The sequence below is a fragment of the Vulpes vulpes genome, chromosome 4, assembly GCF_048418805.1.
Source record: "Vulpes vulpes isolate BD-2025 chromosome 4, VulVul3, whole genome shotgun sequence".
Classification (NCBI taxonomy): domain Eukaryota; kingdom Metazoa; phylum Chordata; class Mammalia; order Carnivora; family Canidae; genus Vulpes; species Vulpes vulpes.
The window spans coordinates 38,520,617-38,541,185 of record NC_132783.1 but is presented as its reverse complement, the minus strand read 5'-3'; the positions used below and the strand labels follow the sequence as shown (position 1 = coordinate 38,541,185).

Below are 20,569 nucleotides of genomic sequence, written 5' to 3'. Positions count from 1 at the left end.
TCTGTTTCTATACCCTGCCAAACTATCAATCATAATAGCAAAAAACAATTTACAGCCATACGAACATTAAAAAATAAAATTACCATCCATATCTTTTATGAATGAATAAGTATCCTTAGGATGTATTCTATCAAAAGAGAGGAGAAAAATAACAGAAGATGTGTGGTTAAGAAACAATGTAACCTACCAAAATATACTATGTTCAAATTAAACAGAAGGTGGGCTTCAAGAGGTACATCTTCAAGCAGAGAAATGGAATAGAAGCTTCTCATACAAAAAATGAGAGGACATGGTGAAGAAAGCCTGATGGGAGCACTTGGTAAAAAAAAAAGCACATGTATCTGTCTCCCAAAAGAAAACAGAAAGTCCTTTGTAAAGTGAGGAAGGTTAAAAACTATATAGGAAGTATGTGATCCAAAAAATAAATTACACTTAACTATGGCATAATTTTTTGTCATCATAGAGGAAGAAAGAAGAAATCAATTTGATGTTAATATTACAAGTCTTCTTAGCGTGGCATAGAAGTCCGAAATTAATACATTGGTAAGGAAATGTATCATGGCATACTTTTTGGCTCTGGAATTAGAAATACTTACAAAGCCATAGTATTGTAACATTGTATTGGTTTCTGGCACATAATAAAGCAAAAAAAAATTATAGTCAAGAAATATAATGTAAATATTACTCAATTGACAATGTATAAGGAAAGGTTCAGATAAGGGAATGTAAAAGTGGTGGATGTAGTTTTTGCAGTGCCAGAAAAGAAGGTAGAGTCATTACTTAAGGACTTTACTTAAGTCATTACATAAGGAGCCAAAATATATTTTTGAAAATTGACATGAAAAAATAATTTTTATACATTATTTAAAATTATAACATTGATCAATATGAAAACTAAAAGTTATAATAACTATTCAAAACTTTGGAGAAGAGAGGCTGAGGATTGTATGGGTTACCTTAAGAAGTCAATTAAAAAAAAATGGGCAATTTAACTTATTACTCAACATATAGACCTAAAGTTAGAAAAGGTTAAAAGTGGTCATTTCTGAAAAGGTCTAAGGGTAGGAAGGGAGACACTAAATTGTTGCATTTTATTACGCAATCCTTCTATATTATACTATTTGTTTTTCAATTAGACTGCCTCTATCCAACTGAAAAGCAAATAACCAAATATAGAAATTGCAAATTATTCAAAATGGTAAGACACTAGTGAGCATAAAACATTTCATCAATGTCCCACTTCAACTGCCTTCTAGATGGGTGCACATAAAAAGGCTCACGTATAGGAAATATACACATGGACTTGCTCACATTTGGTGGGTAGAAGAAAACTAGTAAGAAAAAAAAAAACAGAGCTGAGGTGAGAGATTGAGTAAAAACAACAACGTGAGCAGAGGGATTGAACATTCATTCATTCAACAAATATCCTGAACCTCGTTCAAGTCAGGTGTTTTTTTCAGCTGCCCGGCCAAGGAGAGTGAATGAGACCATCTCCGCCCTCAAAGAACTTGGGAGTCCGAAATAAGAATGGGGACGGAATAGGACAAAAGCCGCCAACTTCATCATAAATAAAATAGTTCACATATTTCTCCAGCGGGTTCGTTTATTGCATACACCTTCCGTCAAAAAAAAAGTTGTCTTTGTGCCCCACATACAAAGAACCAAGGGGCCTTGAAAAGCAACCACTGACCCCTCCAATTGTCACATCCTCCCACCCCGCAGGGAACGTTCCCTCTCAACCGTTGACTAAGCCTTTGAAACCAGAAACCAAACCAAGGACTTTGTATCGACGGTGAGTATCGGAGAGGTGACTCCACATTCCCTAACCTCTTCTTTAAACCTTCCTTTGAAACGGGGCTGCAAGGGTTCCTCTGCCTACAGTCAGCCCGCAGGGACTGCGGGGTAAACGTGTGCAGGGGGAAGGCTGACGTGAGCGAGGGATGGGCTCAAGCCCGGCAGCAAGCAGCTCCACACGTTGGCTCCTCCTACTGTGGGCAAGTGGGGCCGCTCGCCGCACCTGCCGCTCCTCCACTTCCCGCCAGCCCCACCCACTACGACACACGGAACTGACAAACCCAAATACCTGCCTCCGAGTCTGCGGACGCAGGCGGACACAAAACACAAGGGGATGGAGCTTCTACGCAGGGCCCCAGGTTGTCGCTGTGGCTCTTGCCGCCGCTGCGCTACTGCTTAGTGCACCAGACCCTGCACTTCAGGTGCTTCTACAAAAGAGGCCGCTCCGGGGAGCGCGGCGATTGCCCTCTGCCTGCGAGCTAGAGCCGCCGAAATTTCCAGCTCGGAATCCGGCCAGGAGCGCGAGTCCCACTCTCCCTCCACTGACAGCTCGCAGCTCTCCCCGCCCCCACCCTCACTTCGGCCCGGCCGTTTCCGCTGACCTCACAACCCCCACGACACGTTGACGAAAGACCCCGACGCCCAGCGTTTTGCCCCTTGCCCAAACTGGTAACAAAAATGTGGCCACCAAGGAAGAAGTAGAGGGTGCGGGTGGAGTTATTGGCGAAGGAAACAGAAGATGAAGAGCTTGAAGCGGCAGCACACAGGATCTGGGAGACAGAATTTGGAGTTAAATCCGCGGAGCGCTCAGGCGTTCGGTGGGGACGCCTCGGTGGGTCCTTTCTCACTGCTGTCGCCGGCGGGAGGGCGTTCCTAGCTGCTTGGGACGGAGGCTGCCCGGGTGAGTCTTCCTGGGTCGTGCTGTCCACCGATTCATGTGAGTGACGCCCCTGGAGGGGTCCTGGGTAGGCGGGTTGAGATCGAAAGAGTACCCCTCCCTTCCCTTACTCGTCTAGGCGACATAGGACCTGGCCTGCACATACTAGTGGAAGGTACGCTCATGCCAGTGCCAGTCTTGGCATGTGGAAGCAGGGCACAGCTTGGGACCTTTTGAAGGAACCACGTTTGAGAAATGGGATGCGGGGGCTGGGGAAGGGATGCTACAGGAGAAAAGATATATTCAGCACACAAACGTTCACTTTCATGTGTGCGCGCGCACCCATGTGTGAAAGGACTGGGGTGAGGTTGGGGCAGGAATCCCTCCTTCGATTAGTTAAGCGACCAAGGCTTCGGGTATTGGGTAAAGAGCAACGAGCGAAACAGAAGCCCCTAGCTTCCTGAGGTTCACATTTTATTGTCGAAGACACGTAGTAGACAGAATTTTGGAAAGCATGCCATGTTGCAGGTTGTAACAGGCGCTGAAGAGAAAAAGAAAACAATAAAGCAGAGGAAGATACAGTTTGAGATTTTGGTGTGGCCAGGGAAGGTCTCACTGGAAAGACGACTTTCGAGCCAGAGCTTACATCACTGAGAAAACTAACCCTACAGATGTCTTGGGGAACTGCAGTCAGGTAGAGGGACCAGCCGTTGCAAAGGCCATGAAGCGGAAACTCCCCTGAAGAGCAAGGAAGATTGGATTGGAGCTGAGTTAAAGGGTTAAAATTGGAGACAAAAATCATAGAATGAAGGAGTCATGAAGGGTATTGAGGGCACCTGAGTTATTGGAGAGCTTTGAGCAGTGGACGGTCGGATATAATCTGGCTTCCTTTTAAAAAGGATCTTACTGGCAGCTGTGGAGAATAGATTGAAAAGGACAGGGTGAAAGAAAGACCAGTTTGGAGGCTTTTGTAGTAATCTAGAGGGGACACGATCGTGGCTTCAGTTAGGGGTGTGAGAAATGGCTGGCCAAGTTTTTCGTGCTCCTAGTTTAGATGTGCAAGAATATTGGTGGATGGTGAGTTAATCTATTTTAATTAAGGTTTTGGGAAACACTTTAAAAATGTAGTGTGAATATTGGAGTGGCTAACACAAGTTGAAAATCGTAGCCTTGCCATTTAATATTTGAGTTTATAATGTTTGGATTCAGACGAGTCATGTAATTTCTATGAATTTTCCTATGGAATGGAAAATATTATCCCACAAGGTTGGAAATTTCAGATGAGTTCATTTGTAATGTGCCTGGCCCATTAAAATAGTGGCTGTTGTTACTAGCTGTGTTCTTGGGTAAGAAACGGGAAAAAGTACTGAGTGTTTCTGTGGATGGAAAGGGATGGTTAAACCCTATTGAAGAAAATCTGAGATCTAGACATACAGTTTTTAAAAATGTTATGCGTGTTTCACTGAACAGAAAGTTTTTCTCTGTTAATGGCCATAGTACCAGAAATATATGGACTGTCTTAGAGCAATCCTCTCTTACCCATCCTTAAAGCCCTCTCGGACCCCCTGTGTTTTTATTAGTAAAGAAGGAGGAGGCATTCTGTTGAGTAAAGAAAACAAAATCAAGAATAAAAACAAATTTCCAGTTATAAAATGAGTAAGTCAGGGATATAATGAACAGCCCAGTGACTATAGTTTAAAAAATACTGCATTTAAATGTTTGAAAGCTGGGAGAGTGGATCTTCAAGGTTTTCATCACAAGAAGAAAAATAATTTTTTTAAAGATTTTATTTATTTTGGACAAAGAGAGGGTAAGGGCCCACAAGCACAAGTGGGGAGAGGGTAGAGGCAGAAGAGGAAGCCAACCCTGCTGAGCAGGGAGCCTAATGTGGGGCTGAATCCCAGGATCCCAAGAACATGACCTGGGCTGAAGGCAGATATTTGACTCAGGTGCCCCCCCAAAAATCTTTTTAACTATTTATGGTGAAGGATCTTAACTGGGCTAATGAGATCATTTTGCAGTATATATAAATATCTAGTCATGTTGTGTGTGCATCTAAAACTAACCTGATGTTGTGTCAATTATACCTCAAAAAATTTTAAATAAAAAAAGTAATACGGCCAATAAGTAGCAGAGCTAAAATTTGAATCCATTCCTTGAACACACAACAAATAAAAATAAAAAGAAATAAAAAAGAAACATTCAGAAAAAGAACAGTTTTAGGTTGATTTTCTATATTTTGGCAAAAGTTGCAAAAACACCCCTGGAGTTACTGCCAGTTACCACTGTTAAATGAGTTATCTCTGGGATGCGTCGTTCTCAGAATATTTAATTTTATTTACCTTTTTAAAAATTCTGACTTTTGACACGTTTTAAATTGTAATAGTTTTAATTTTAACCTAGTTCTAAATCGTACCACATTATGTAGCATGGTAATAAACATATTCTTCATATGGGGTGATTTGGCAGTTAGATTACAAAGCAAACAGAGGAACGAAGATTGGAAGTTTAAATGAAGTATTGATGGTAGTAGGAAAAACTGATTAAAGTTACTATAGTTTATTAATCCTGACACACATGCTTTTCTCATATTTACTGAAATAGTGGTGCATTTTACAATTGTTGATGTCTTAAAATCACTATGAAGTGGGACTCCTGACATGCTTGTCAGTGACCATACTTATGCATACTTGGTCATAATTGTTAGTATTGTCATCAGTTTAATTATATATAGTATTGGTATATAGTAGTTGATTGTAATCTCCATTTTAAGTATCCTTTTTATGATGACTTACCATTAAAATGAAAAGTTGCTGTGTATGAAGAAATACAGGGAAATAAAAAGTGATATAAAAATCGGGCTAAATTTAAGAGATTCTTCAAATATTACAGGATGTGTGCTTTTTTCTTAATGGTACATAACATGACAGAGCATCTGATTGGAGCAATTTTACAATTGGTGGCATTTAGATTTGATAAAATATAATACTTATAGCATCTAGGAAGAGTATAAACTTCTACCTAACTGAAGTTCTGAAACAGTGAAATCAGGTGTTTTGAGAAGTTAGACACTTCCAAATTGTAGTAGAATTCCTATATTATAAAATAAAATTGAAAACTTGAACTTAAAACTTCCATTTCAAAGCAATAGCTCATTTTTTTAAAAAGATTTCATTTATTTATTAATGAGAGACACAGGGGGCGGGGGTGGGGAGTTAGAGGGAGAAGCAGGCTCCATGCAAGGAGCCCGACGTGGGACTGGATCCCGGGTCTCCAGGATCAGGCCCTGAGCTGAAGGCGCCCCTAAACTGCTGAGCCACCTGGGCTGCCCAAGCTCATTTGTTTATATTTAATCCCTAACGTTGAAAACGTGAGACAGGGAACTTGTTATTTAAAAGGAATTACTGGATATAATACTGATGAATCCCTGAACTCTACCTCTGAAACTAATAATATACTATATGTTAATTAATTTAATTGAAAAAAGTAAAAGGAATTACTGGCAATTTAGAATCAGTGAGAAAAGACTACTGAGGAAATTGCTGAGGTAAAGGAAAGTCATTTGGTAATGACAGAAATCTCAGTCTTTTGTGTATCTTTTAATGATTAAGATGTCTAAGTTCATGTATTTCATAAAATCAGCCTCAGCTTTTATGGTTAGTGGCATCTTAAAATGGCTTTTTTTGTAACCAAAATTAATGTTAAGAGGCAGAATAATATAGGTAACACCTTTCAAATTTGTCATAAAAATTAGGTCGTCATTTTTTTAATTTAGTAAAGGGGGAAAAAAACATCTGTATTTAAACTCTCCAAAAACTCTTACTATCCAAACACAACATAACTTGTGTACTGTTTTTTTCTCTGTGTGTTTTACATTTGTAATTACTGTGCGTGCAGTTAAGTATTATTTCTTTTTTTCTTCTATGTGTTTTACATTTATAATTACTATGCATATGATTAAATATTAAACCTGTTCTAATGCCCTAATCATTAAATGAAATTTAGTACAGATGAAATCAGTTTTCCCAACTGTTTTAGAGGATACTAGATCTAATAAATGTTAATAGGTGTTCCTTGGTTAGCATTCTGTGGTTAAACACATTTGGAAACTCTACATAATTATGTCTTCTTTAGAAATTACAGCTTGGAAGTTAAAAGAGCTGACTCCAGAATCAGACAGACAGGACATTTTAATCCTGTTATTTACTAACTCATCACATGACCTAAGGCAAATTGATTTTAATTCAAGTTTTCTTCTCTGTATAAAATAAATAGTCTTCATATATGATCTATGTAACACATTTAGCCAACTCATAATAAATACTCTGCTAATGTTATCTGCATATTGTTAATGATAATGTTAATAATGTTATTTAACAATTATTATATAATAACAATATTATTAACATTATCATGTGTGAGAATCCCTAAGTCTGTTAGCACATTAAAAGCTCTGGGGAGACTAAGGGAACTTAAAAGTTATGAAATTCAGTAAGTACTCAATGTAAAATTGAAAGTCACTGTGGAGCGGTTGGCACACAATAATGAAATGAGCACTGGGTTGAATGGTACAAGATTTGTCTGAGTTTTAAGTTACTAAACTAGCACCGTTGCCCTAAATAGCCTTGTTTAAATTTTTTTTTCCAATTCAATGTGTTTACCTCATTTGTCTGAAAGCTTAGTGAGTACAAAGAACATGTTTATTTTTGCTTTTTACCGTAAACTAGGCACATGGCTCAAAATCAGGAAAAATTGGGGTCAGGAACTTGAGTTTTTTTATAGGGGCCTGGCAGGTAGCATAAATGAGACAACAGAGAGTTGTACACTTTTGCCTTGCTTTATTTTTATTATTTTTTAAAAGATTTTATTTATTCATGATAGACGTAGAGAGAGAGAGAAAGAGAGAGAGGCAGAGGGAGAAGCAGGCTCCATGACAGGAGTGGGACTCGATCCTGGGACTCCAGGATCACGCCCTGGGCCAAAGGCAGGCGCTGAAACCGCTGAGCCATCCAGGGATCCCCTTTTGCCTTGCTTTAAATGGCACTCACCTTCAACTGTTTTAAACATTGTTAACCCTGAAACACAAAGGCTTCTCTGATCACTGTGGTGATAGTTTGTAAACTCTAGAATTGACTATTGATCAGGACCAAACTCTGAAAAACATAAGGATTTAAAGGGACAAGTCAAGAAAAAGGAGCCCTAGAAGGACATGCAAAAGAAGTAGAAAGTGAAATCAAATGAAAGTATCCTCATTTTGTAAATTAAGAAAATGAAACAGAGAAGTTATGCAGTTTTGCCAAGGTCACACACAGCCTCTTAGGTATGTCATTCGACCAAGATTTGTTGGCTGTAAATAAGGGGAAAAAAAAAAAAAACCTGCTCTGGTGTTAGTAATCAATATCTGCATAAATTTCTGCATCCTACTTATATATTTGAAAGTTTAAAGACAGTTAAACAAGTACTAGAAAACCTATTTCCAGAGCGTCTAATTCTAAAAATAATAAATAACTCTTAGAATTTGAGAAGTTTGTCAACATATAGATCTGACTACAACCTAATCCAAAATATCTCAAAAGGCACGTTAATTGTGATATCATGAATAATATTGCCAAAATAACCAGTTATCTAGGAGTAAAGAAAAAGTAGAGGAGGAGGGGCAAGATGGCAGAAGAGTAGGGTCCCCAAGTCGCCTGTCCCCACCAAATTACCTAAATAACCTTCAAATCATCCTGAAAATCTACGAATTCCGCCTGAGATTTAAAGAGAGAACAGCTACAATGCTACAGTGAGAAGAGTTCAGCTTCTATTAAGGTAGGAAGATGGGAGAAAAAAATAAAAGACATCCAAGGGGGACGGCTCGAGGAGCCGGGCTAAGGCTGGGGCGAGTGCTTCCAGGACAAGTGCCCCGTCCTGGAGAAGCAGGACCTTCACCAATCTTACCCCGGCGGAAAGGGGCTCGCAGGGATTTAGAGCAGGACCCCAGGAGGGCGGGGATGCCCTCAGGAGCCCTGGGACACTAACAGACACCTGCGCCCTGGGGACAGTGCGCCGAGCTCCCTAAAGGGCTGCAGCACGCACGGCGGGACCCAGGAGCAGCTCGGAGGGGCTCCAGCGGAGGCTCTGCATGGCGGGGGCTGCACAGTTCCAGGAGCAGCTCGGAGGGACTCAGGCGGCAACTCTGCGGAGAGGGGGCTTCCCTCAGGGAGCGCAAATCCAACAGCGCAGGCCCGGGAGCACAGGGCGCCGCAGACACAGCCCAGGATCCGGCCTCCCCCGGGGGCAGGCAGAGGCCAGGAGGGCCCAGGACGGCAAGGGCACTCCTGCCCCAAGCTGAACAGATCAGCGCCCCGCCCCGGAGCCTCCAGGCCCCTGCAGATGGACAGCTCCGTGGTTACTGCGGAAGCTGACTCCAGGGTTCCAGAGCTGGCCGCTGCCACTGTGATTGTTCCTTCTGGGGCCTCACGGGGTAAACAACCCCCACTGAGCCTCACAGTGGCCTCACAGGATAAACAGCTTAAATATCTTTTGCTGAGCAGCTCCCCCAAGTGCTAACACCTGAAAATCACAGCAGGCCCCTCCCCCAGAAGACCAGCTAGACAGACAGTGGAAAAACAAGTTACTGACCAAGCAGCACTGGAAAGGTCCAGGGGAAGTCAAGGGACTTACAGTATACAGAATCAGAGGATACTCGCCCTTGTTTTTTTTTTTGTTTGTTTATTTTTTGTTTTGTTTTTTGTTTTGTTTTGTTTTTGCTTTTTCATTTCCATTTGCTTCCCCCCCTTATTTTTTTCCCCTTTTTCTTCTTTTTTCTTTTTTTCTTCCTTTTTTCTTTTTCTTTCCTTCTTTCTCTTCTTTCTTTTTCTCCTTTTCCCAATACAACTTGTTCTTGGCCACTCTGCACTGAGCAAAATAACTAGAAGGAAAAAACCTCACCTCAAAAGAATCAGAAACCGTCCTCTCTCCCACAGAGTTACAAAATCTGGATTACAATTCAATGTCAGAAAGCCAATTCAGAAGCACTACTATAAAGCTACTGGTGGCTCTAGAAAAAAGCATAAAGGACTCAAGAGACTTCATGACTACAGAATTTAGAGCTAATCAGGCAGAAATTAAAAATCAATTGAATGAGATACAATCCAAACTAAAAGTCCTAATGATGAGGGTGAACAGGGTGTCACAAGTGAGTGACATAGAAGACAAGTTGATGGCAAAAAGGGAAACTGAGGGAAAAAGACAATTAAAAGATCATGAGGATAGATTAAGGGAAATAAGTGACAGCCTGAGGAAGAAAAGCCTACGTTTAATTGGGGTTCCCGAGGGTGCCGAAAGGGCCAGAGGGCCAGAATATGTATTTGAACAAATCATAGCTGAAAACTTTACTAATCTAGGAAGGGAAACAGGCATTCAGATCCAGGAAATAGAGATCCCCCCCCCCCTAAAATCAATAACCGTTCAACACCTCAACATTTAATAGTTAAGCTTGCAAATTCCAAAGATAAAGAGAAGATCCTTAAAGCAGCAAGAGACAAGAAATCCCTGACTTCTATGGGAAGGAGTATTAGGGTAGCAGCAGACCTCTCCACAGAGACCTGGCAGGCCAGAAAGGGCTGGCAGGATATATTCAGGGTCCTAAATGAGAAAAACATGCAACCAAGAATACTTTATCCAGCAAGGCTCTCATTCAGAATGGAAGGAGAGATAAAGAGCTTCCAAGACAGGCAGGAACTGAAAGAATATGTGACCTCCAAACCAGCTCTGCAAGAAATTTTAAGGGGGACTCTTAAAATTCCTCTTTAAGAAGAAGTTCAGTGGAACAATCCACAAAAACAAGGACTGAATAGATATCATGATGACACTTAACTCATATCTTTCAATAGTAACTCTGAATGTGAACGGGCTTAATGACCCCATCAAAAGGCGCAGGGTGTCAGACTGGATAAAAAAGCAGGACCCATCTATTTGCTGTTTCCAAGAGACTCATTTTAGACAGAAGGACACCTACAGCCTGAAAATAAAAGGTTGGAGAACCATTTACCATTCAAAATGGTATCCTTATATCAGATAAAGTAAATATCAGATAAACTGATATCAGATAAACTAAAATTTACTCCAAAGACTGTAGTGAGAGATGAAGAGGGACACTATACCATACTTAAAGATTTAAATTCACAGCAAACTTGAGCAAAGTATATAGTGAATTTTAATTTTTTTCTCATCCTTAAGCCAGAACATCTTACGTCATTTTCATAAAACAATTTTTCTCTTGGTATTCTTAGCCACTTTGTGCCTTTGGCAAAATGGTATGTATGGCTCTTGCTGGATTGCTTTGCCTTCTGAGCTAAAGCTGGGAACTATTACTATTAGTCCTTTGAAGGCTTTGACAAAGCATTCAGAGTGAAATCTATATATCATTGAGTGTTCCTTCTTTGTGTGCCATTTGTTTAAATAATGTTAAGTGTTACTTTAGGGTTTTTGTAATTATGACAGTATCTATTCCTAGGGGAAGGGACAAAGATTTTTCAGTTGTCTGTTGTCTTATTGTATTCCCCTGTACAGGAGTCCTTGGATATATTTTGTATACTATTATAAACACAAAATTTAGAATTAATGTAAATATATTATCACCCCCATAGACTGTATACCACTCATAAAGAAATTAAGGTGTGTTTAGCCACATTATATGGTTTCATTCATACAGGGAATATAAAAAATAGTGAAAGGGATTATAGGGGAAAGGAGAGAAAATGAGTGGGAAATATCAGAGAGGGAGACAGAACATGAGAGACTCCTAACTCTGGGAAACAAATAAGGGGTGATAGAAAGGGAGGTGGGTGGAGGAATGGGGTGACTGGGTGACGGGCACTGAGGGGGGCACTTGATCTGATGAGCAATGGGTGTTATATGTTGGCAAATTGAACTCCAATAAATATTCCAAAAAAAAAAAAAAAACAACGGTGTGTTTAGCCAAATTATCTGAATATATTTTTAATATCAATGTGTATAATTTATATTTTTATTATTTGCTATGTTCTTAACCTTTAAGAAAATGTAAAAATCATACCTAAAGATCTACAAAATATCATGCCTATAGGAACCCACACTACTGTGAGCTTCTTAAAGGTGGGGATTGTACATACATCCTTTTTTGTGTTCCCAAAATTGTGCTTGATGCCTGTCATTTTTCAGCTACAGTTCATAGTATCCTATATAAGGAACACGTTCCTTATGTACCTCATGGTGTTGTGGTAATTAAATAAGTTAATATTGTGAAGTGCTTAGGAAAGGACCTGGCAAATACTAAAGACAAATGAAACAGTAGGTATTATTATTACCCAATAATACCTATCAGGAAATTTGAGATGGCTTCTGTCATCCACAATTATTTTATATATATTTGAGTGGTTTATTAGGATCACTGTCTTCTCTCTCTGTTCTCAACATTTTAAGACTTCATGGCATATAGGGCTCCTATGTGCCATAGTCCTTTAAGTATCAGACTCTTAATTTTGCTTCAAGTCTTGATATCAGGGTTGTGACATGGAGCTACACGTCAGGCTCTGTCTCTCTCCCACTGCACTACACCCTGCTCCTGCACTTTCTATCTCTAAAATAAGTAAATAAAATCTTTTTTTTTTTAAAGGCCTTCATGGCTTAAGTATGTTTTTCAGTAACACATCTCTTTCTTACTAATATGTTTTTCCTTATTTTTCATGTTCTATTTATATACTTTGGCTAAAAATGAATCCATGTTTACTGAATATTTCAAGTGATAACATTTCTCAATCCTAGTTTTATTTCACAGTTTAGAGCTAGACCTTAATCTACGTATTTGTAGAGTTACAGCCAAATATATAAATGTTATTCCTTTTATATACTTAATAAATATCTAAAATATAGAGGTACACATTTTTCATCAGTATCATTCAAAGTATTACCACTTCCTCTTATCTTACTGTTTCTTCTTAGTGGCTCTATGTATGTGTTTAATATTTACAGCTCACTTTTGTAACTGTATTTTGCAGATAGTTAATAGATTTATCAACTCAGTAAGATTGTATCTGTTCTTTCCCTTAGCCTAGGTTTCATGATCTCTATTTTGTGAATTATTGTGAGTCATATTTTTGAGATTTTTTTTTATGTGAGTCAGGACACAAATTTCATGTTTTGCTTTATTACCACCTTAGCTGATACTTGTGAGATGACTTTGTACCCATTGGCAAATTCACAACAGCTATTTTACACTTAAATCCATTTGTTTCTGGCAGCCCAAGTGGCTCAGCGGTTTAGTGCTTCCTTCAGTCCAGGACCTGATCCTGGGGACCTGGGATTGAGTCCCACGTCGGGCTCCCTGCATGGGGACTTCTTCTCCCTCTGCGTGTGTCTCTGCCTCTCTCTCTCTCTTTCTCTCTCTCTCTCTTTTTTTTTTTTTCTCTCTCTCTCTCTGTGTGTGTAAAAAAAATCCATTTGTTTCTTATCAGTTATTTACTAGGGATTTTTCTAAAGCATATCATTAAGATCACACTTATTTTAATATCAAATTTTTCTTTGCTATAAAAATAAAAGCTAACAAATTATGCTAAATCAAATACTCATTACCTTTCTAGGGATAGCTATTTTCACATATTGAGTATACTTGATTGCTATGTTAGACTAAAATATAAAGACATTAAACTAAACTATAAAGACATTAGACTAAAACATATAAAGACATAACTAAGTCTATGTTAGACTAAAATATAAAGACATTAAACTAATGCTGTAAGGAGGATACTAAAAGTCCAGAAGAACATAGCTTTTTTTTTTTTTCCTTTAACTTTCTTCATCCGTTCATTTGTATTTTTCTCTAAAATTCTAAAACAACATTTGAGGAACAATAACAATATTCAGTATTCATGTTGTAAAAATTGGCTAAATATAAAGCTGGTTATCTTCATTTTCAATTTTGTATTTTTTTTGCCTGTATTTTTTTAAACTGTTAAATAATAGCTCATATAGAAAATGAGCAGTTTACTATGTACTTTTTCAGATTAACTTCATTTATATTTTCTTCACTTACTACCATTTTTATTTTTTTCAGTTTTTTTAGTGATTCTGTATTATAAATTGTCGACTTTAGCGTAAAGTTTTTTGAAAATTGGTTCTTTTTTTTCATTAAAAGGTAAACATTTCAGAATGTTCTTTTTTATAGATATTGCATAATTTGAAATGTTCAAACGATCTTGTATTTGTTCATTATTAGCCAATTTTTTCCTTTATCAAAAAATTTCACCATTTTATTGTATATCACTTGTTTAAAGTCAGAATTACTTCAGCAACGTTTGTCTCATTACATTTTGTATTATAAATTGAAGCTAAACAGGTAAAAAAAGAACAATTTGTAGTATTAATGATTAATCTTTTTGTCAGTGTGACTATTTAATAGCAGTTTATACTTTAACATTGTGAGCTAACCTCAGAATGTTTGCTTATATGCATTTTTCTGCATACTGACAGGATGTTTTCTAATTTCTATGAATTATTATAAAATTAAAATCATAACTTTTACAAGGGTCACAGTATATATGCTGACATTTCTGAGTAGGCATGTCATTAATATTGATATGTTCTTAATTGATGACATTTTTCTTCTTTCCTAATTCATGTGTTTCTTCTTAAAATTGTACATAGGTTAAATAAACAGTAGAAATATCCAGTATACAAAAAATAACATATAAAGAGGGAATTCAGCAATTCTTAACTTTGGAACACTTATAGTTTAGTTAAGGTTATTGTTATTCTTTTAGTATTTTTGTTTTGTCATGTTATTCAGCTGCATTTTATTATTTATTATTATTTATTTATTTTTTTTTTTTATTCAGCTGTATTTTAAAGCTTTCCAACCTAAAATGTGGTTAAGTAACATCTTTTTTGCATTTAGGGAAAAAAAATTGCCTCTTCCAAACATATTGAGGAATTAGTTGTTTAACATTTCTGCCGTTTGTTTGGTTTATTGCTGTGTATAGGAAAAGTGTTTTTCCTAGTATATTGATCTGTTAGAGTAGAAGATGGTTTTCCTTTCAGACTCCTTGCTTATACTGTCCTGTACAATAAATTTATTCCTTCTACAGTGTTATTTACCACTTATTTTTTTCACTTAGGATTTCCTGCCGTTTCTTGGCAAAAATGGCAACTAATGGTACTGTTCTGAAGAGACTGGAACAGAAGGGTGCAGAAGCAGATCAAATTATTGAATATTTAAAGCAGCAAGTTGCTCTTCTTAAGGAGAAAGCAAGTAAGATTTTGCATTTTTGAAGAAGTTACTTAAAATGAATTCCTATGTTGACAGGACAAAAACTGTGTTTACCCCATAAATATACTTCATCATCTTGATTGTAACTTTTAGATTCCTTTAATATTTTCATTTTGAGTAAAATGATATTCTGGGATTAGGATAAATTAGAATTGGTATATAGTGAATGTAATATAGAGAAAACAAAGTATTATTTTAAGAATGCTAAAGGAAAATTAATGTTTAAAATAAGTTAGTTATAAAATTAGAATGTAAAATGAAGAAAATTGGATAAAATCAAATATGAACTCAAATTTATCTCTTCTAAGAATATACACTTGTATCACCCTCTGCTAAAGCATTTTCTGAAATGACTTTTACATTTTTTCCAATACTTTTTTAAGTTTACGTAGAAATTGCTTATGTACAAAAATATGTACAAAAATAACATCTGAATTTCTGCCTCTAGGATTTACATTAATTTTTGTTTACTTAAAAGCAATTTCTCAGTGACTAATGTTAATGATATAATGAACATTCCCAAATCTTTTACAGTAGCTAATAGAAATCAATGATTTTCTTTGCTGTATAAGATTGTGAATGGCTTACAGAATCAGTTCCTCTTCAACATAATTTTTATTTATTTTCTTTATTAATTTTACAATACTGCTTTAATTATTTCTTTTTTATAATGTTTTAGAAGTGTTTTTTTTTCTTAAAATTCTCATGAATTTCTCTTATTTAAAATTTTTAATATTGTTTTCCATTAGTAAGATAAAGAAAGATTAATCAGTGCTTCTGTGAATTTTTTTTTTTCAGGTGGATGGCTGTTAGTGGCTATTAGCTTGACTAGCATTTCATTTCTGCTAATTGAAATAAAAAGGAACCCTCTTATATTTATTGTATATTTATTCTTTACCTTTATTATTATTATTTTTTGGTAGCCTATCTTGGATGGTTCTCAGTCTCATTGTTCCTGTATTATAGTAAATATTTCATAAAATCTCTTAATACTCTGTAAAGAAGATATTTCTTAGATAAAATGATCTACCTATACTCTTAATTTCAAAACATACAGTAACTATGTAATATAGAGGAAAATTAAAAAGAAAGTAATTTATAAATAGTAGTAATAATAAAAACATGCCTTTTAATGAGTAAATACTTAGGCAGGACTGTCCTACAATGCATATGAGAGAGTCATATGCAATGTGATTCCCATACATGGAATCATCAAGAATGCAATAGAAATGCTAATTGGGATGAGTGTGTATTTAGTCTGCCTTTATGTAGGCAAGTCTGATGCCAGAAGCAACTTTCAGTTGTGCTATTTATTTACTCAGAATGGTGGATAATTCTTAGGGAAAACTGTGAACAAAACAAAGTACAGTCTGCTCTTGATTTATATGATACCTGATTTATAGAAAATTCAGGGTATAATGAAAATGTTTAATAATATTTTGTGTTTATATATAAAAAATAGAGTCTAGGCTCAAATAACAGGATTTTTACCTATACAAATGTACAATGGGTTACTAGAAAATTCTGCAGAATGTGAGACAGCTTATTATTTCAGAGGTGTATCTAGCATATTTCAGGATATCTGACATTCCTGACTTCTGCCCATTAAATGCCCGACATGACTCTATTATTTGTGACAACCAAGAATACCCCCACAGATTTTTTAAAAGTCCTACCTAGGGAGCAGTATCAATCGCACTGAGAATCATTGGTTTTCTTTTATTCTTTTGTATGCCCTATTGCTCACCTTTAACACATATCATATTTTGAGGAAATCTTTGAAGCTATTTCACTCATTGAACGTTTGGCCAGCTCAGTCTGAGACATTAGGAGTAAAAGATTATTCAGGTACTTTTAAAAGGTAATGATTAAAAAGAAAGAATAAGAATAGTTTTTTTATGGTTTGTTATTAGATCGTGGCTTTAAAAAAACTACTAATGTGTCTAATACTTGCCTCATGCTGATAGTTTATGGTTGACACTTTTAGTCTGTTTCTTAAGTTGTCGTTAGCATCTTTATGGAAGCTAGGAAATGATTCATAAGCAAACTTTTCTGGTCCATTATTATTTCACAGATAATAATCTCTTTTTCTCTTTTATCATGTTTTCTAATAAATACTAAATGATATAAAGGAATTGGCAAACATTTGGTTATTGGTATTATCCTAATTATGTTAATATAGCTATGCCCTTCAAGTAGTATTATAAGAAAACTTTTAGAAAACTTGGCTATATCTTACTAAGATTTTCTTAATCCTAGTTTTGCAGGCAACTTTGAGAGAAGAGAAGAAACTTCGAGTTGAAAATGCTAAATTAAAGAAGGAAATTGAAGAATTGAAACAAGAGCTAATTCAGGCAGAAATTCAAAATGGAGGTGATTAAATATAGGAATAATAGGTTATTTTGATTTATGATAATAGTATTATATCCTTGATTGTTAAGTTAGATATTATGCTTGATTTTTCGTTATCCCCGCAGTAGCCCTTCTCATGCAATCATCTTCTTTTACAAAAGAGGAATTAGAGACTTAGAAAAGGCAAATGATCTTGCCTGAGCTCATGCAAAAAAGTGCAGACCTATGCTTTTAGTGATGTTGAACATGTTTTCATGTGTTTGTTGGCCATCTGTATGTCTTTGGAAAAGAGCATTATTCTGGCATTCCTGACTTCTGCCCATTCATGTGCCTGTGCTTGAATTCATTGGATTATTATTTTTGTTTATTTTTGGTGTTGAACTATAAAGTTCTGTGTGTATTTTGGATATTAAGCCCTTAACAAATATATCATTGGCAAATACCTTCTGTCATTCAGTTGGTTGCCTTTTTGTTTTGTCGATGGTTCACTTTGCTGTGCAAAAGCTTTTTATTCTGGTATAGTCCTAATAGTTTAGTTTTGTTTTTGTTTCCCTTGCTTCAGGAGACATATTTAGAAAAATGTTGCTGTAGCCAATGTCAAATTACTGCTTATGTTTTTTTCTAGGAATTTTATGGTTTCAGGTTTCTATGTCTAGGTCTTTATCCATTTTGAGTTTATTTTTGTATATTGTGTAAGGAGTTTCATTCTTTTGCATGTAGCTGTCCAGTTTTCCCAACACCATTTGTTGGAAGACTTTTTTCTGTTGTATATTGTTACCTCATCAGGGAAATCCTATTGTATGCCTGAAACTAATAGAGAGAGCTATATATTAATTATACTTGGATTTAAAACAACTATGCTTTTAATCTCTGTGCTATATACTTCAACTTGATCATCACTGTTCCCTATTAAATAGTTATTGAAAATAATTTGTAATAATATGTAGCTGACATTTATTATGTTTTACTATATGCCAGGCACTGTGTGCAAAGTGCTTCATATACATTATATATTTTATCCTTGATATTTTGTGTACACAGATGTCCTTGTTTTATACATGAGGAAATAGAAGCTTACGAGTATAAAGTAATTTGCCTGAAATCATAATTTTTAAGTTAGCCAACTCAGCAGATAATTATAATTTCAATTATTATATTGTAAATAAAAATTTTAAATTTACTGACTAATTTTAAGGGAATCTAAATAAATTTACATCATTTTAAAACAACGATAATAATAGCTCCATTACAATTTCAAAGTACTTCACAGAAAGGCATGATTGTATTATAGAAAATCCTTCCTAAGTGAGTTAAGGAGGCCCAAGTATGGTGAAAGTCTCTTACTACTTCCTTTTGAACTATCCTGTCAGTGAGTGAATTATTTTGAATGCTGTAGGATGACCTCTATCCCTAGTGAGCTAGACAAAAATAAAGAAAAATCAATGTGTGCTTACAACTATCAACTAAAGAGAATATTATTTGTCAGTGGAAGATCTGATCCTTTCTAAAACAAGATTTGGAATACAGGTACAGAATTAAACAGTTTAAATATTAACAATGTAAATTGCTTTTCATTTTATCAGTTGTAAAAGATTGCCCTGGAATATTTTAAACTCTGATCTTTTTAATGAAGTACTAAAGCAGATCAACAATTTGAATTAATATATTGCATTCTGTTGAATGATGAAACATAAAATAAGGGTAGGGTAGATGGAGGTCACATTACTAAAAGAAGCAAGAGCCTCCAGGGAACTTAAAAATACCTCAGAAAAGTGGTCTGAAAATTGGCCAGAATTTAAGCCACATCAAAATCCCTCACAGGATTATGTTTTTCCACTCACTAGGCTATGAGAGTGTTTTTAACATTGCTGAAGAAGTTTTCATCCTTAAAAAAGTTGTTTTTTTGACATAGAATTATGGACATGTCTCTCCACTAATTCTGATATTAAAATGACTATTATTTAAACACTTTCCCAGTTGTTTGTGCAATATAAAAGAAAACCTGAGTGAAATGCATGCTATCTTGCCAAACTATGAAAGGATAGTCTCAGAAGACAGGCTGCTTGAGTATAAATTCTTATTTCCTACTGACTGTGTGTATGATGGGCCACTTTTTTAACTTCTGTATGGCTCATGTTGATCATCTGTAAATAAGGATGTCAATAGAAATTACTGCTTTTGGTGAATTTATGAGAATTACAAGAGTTAATTCATGTAAAAGTTAATTCATGTAAAGTGTCCGGGACATAGTCCATAATAAATATTAGTTATTGTTGTTATCTATGTTTTTCTCAGTTATTAGTGATTAAATGAGAATCACTTATTTAACTTTTATCTTGGTTAAAATGTACTTAATTTCTTGGCAGCCATTCTACAGTCTTGGTAGAGACTTGATAATCAAATGCAGTGAATTTTTCTTTCATAATGATTCTATTTTAATTTATTTTCTGTTTCAGTGAAACAAATACCATTTCCATCTGGTACTCTGCTGCAAGCTAATTCCATGGTTTCTGAAAATGTGATACAGTCTAGACCAATAACAACTATATCTTCTGGTGCCAAAGAGCAGATAGGAGGAGGAGGAGCAGAAGAAAAGAAGATGAAAGAGAAAATTGAAGTGAAAGGTATTTTTAACCTTTAAGGTTATTTGGCTCTTGACTGATTTATCAGATGTCATCACTTTTGATAATTATAGTGGTGTCAAAAAGAAAGTTGAAACCTTTATTAACTAGAATAAAGTTAGGAATAGTATGATACTACAGCATGGAAACTGGGCTCTAAAGGATGTGTGAAGATTGACCAAGTCGATAGGGTAAGAATGTTGTATTTTAGGTAGAGTATATTTTAAGATAACTAAAAACATAGAAAGTAGAGATTAAGCATAGAGGCCCATAGTTTGGTATGACTAAATTTTAGTGTGTATTTCAGTTTCAGAGAAGTCACAGGTAGGAAGTTACCTTGGGACTAGTTGTGATGAAAGGAAAGGGATAGTCTAGTCAAAGGAGAATGTCTGAGCTAAGGTATAGGGCTGTAAACATTTTAGGAACCCATAAAAACTGGAATGGAAAGTATATCACCATCCACTTAGATTACCAGACTAGAAATGTTATAGTTAACCTATTGCCCTCTCTCAATTTCCATACCTAATTGACCACCAAAACATATAATTCCTATCACCAAAACATATCTAGAACCCAGTTCCATGGCTCCATTTTGTTAGGTGCTACCTTTGTTCAACTTCTCATGATCTGCCATTT

The 20,569-nt window shown here is 36.0% G+C and overlaps 2 protein-coding genes across 7 annotated transcripts in view; one reads left to right on the top strand and one right to left on the bottom strand.

Moving 5' to 3' along the window:
• The window catches only part of TBCK (TBC1 domain containing kinase), a 219,810-nt gene extending 217,379 nt beyond the window's left edge, over nucleotides 1-2,431 (bottom strand). Inside the window, exon 1 of one of the 4 annotated variants that reach the window (XM_026017616.2) lies at nucleotides 2,084-2,431. The gene's annotated coding sequence lies outside the window, so the exon portion shown is untranslated. The remainder of the gene's footprint in view (nucleotides 1-2,083) is intronic. The other 3 variants (XM_026017615.2, XM_072755530.1, XM_072755529.1) reach the window with 3 other exon arrangements.
• Nucleotides 2,373-20,569, top strand: part of AIMP1 (aminoacyl tRNA synthetase complex interacting multifunctional protein 1) — a 36,567-nt gene continuing 18,370 nt past the window's right edge. Inside the window, exons 1-4 of one of the 3 annotated variants that reach the window (XM_026017619.2) lie at nucleotides 2,373-2,695; nucleotides 14,809-14,942; nucleotides 17,220-17,333; nucleotides 19,769-19,936. In XM_026017619.2, the coding sequence (XP_025873404.2) occupies nucleotides 14,834-14,942; nucleotides 17,220-17,333; nucleotides 19,769-19,936 (391 nt within the window). In that variant the 5' untranslated portion in view covers nucleotides 2,373-2,695; nucleotides 14,809-14,833. Of the gene's footprint in view, nucleotides 2,847-14,808; nucleotides 14,943-17,219; nucleotides 17,334-19,768; nucleotides 19,937-20,569 lie in introns of all 3 variants that reach the window. The other 2 variants (XM_026017617.2, XM_026017618.2) reach the window with 2 other exon arrangements.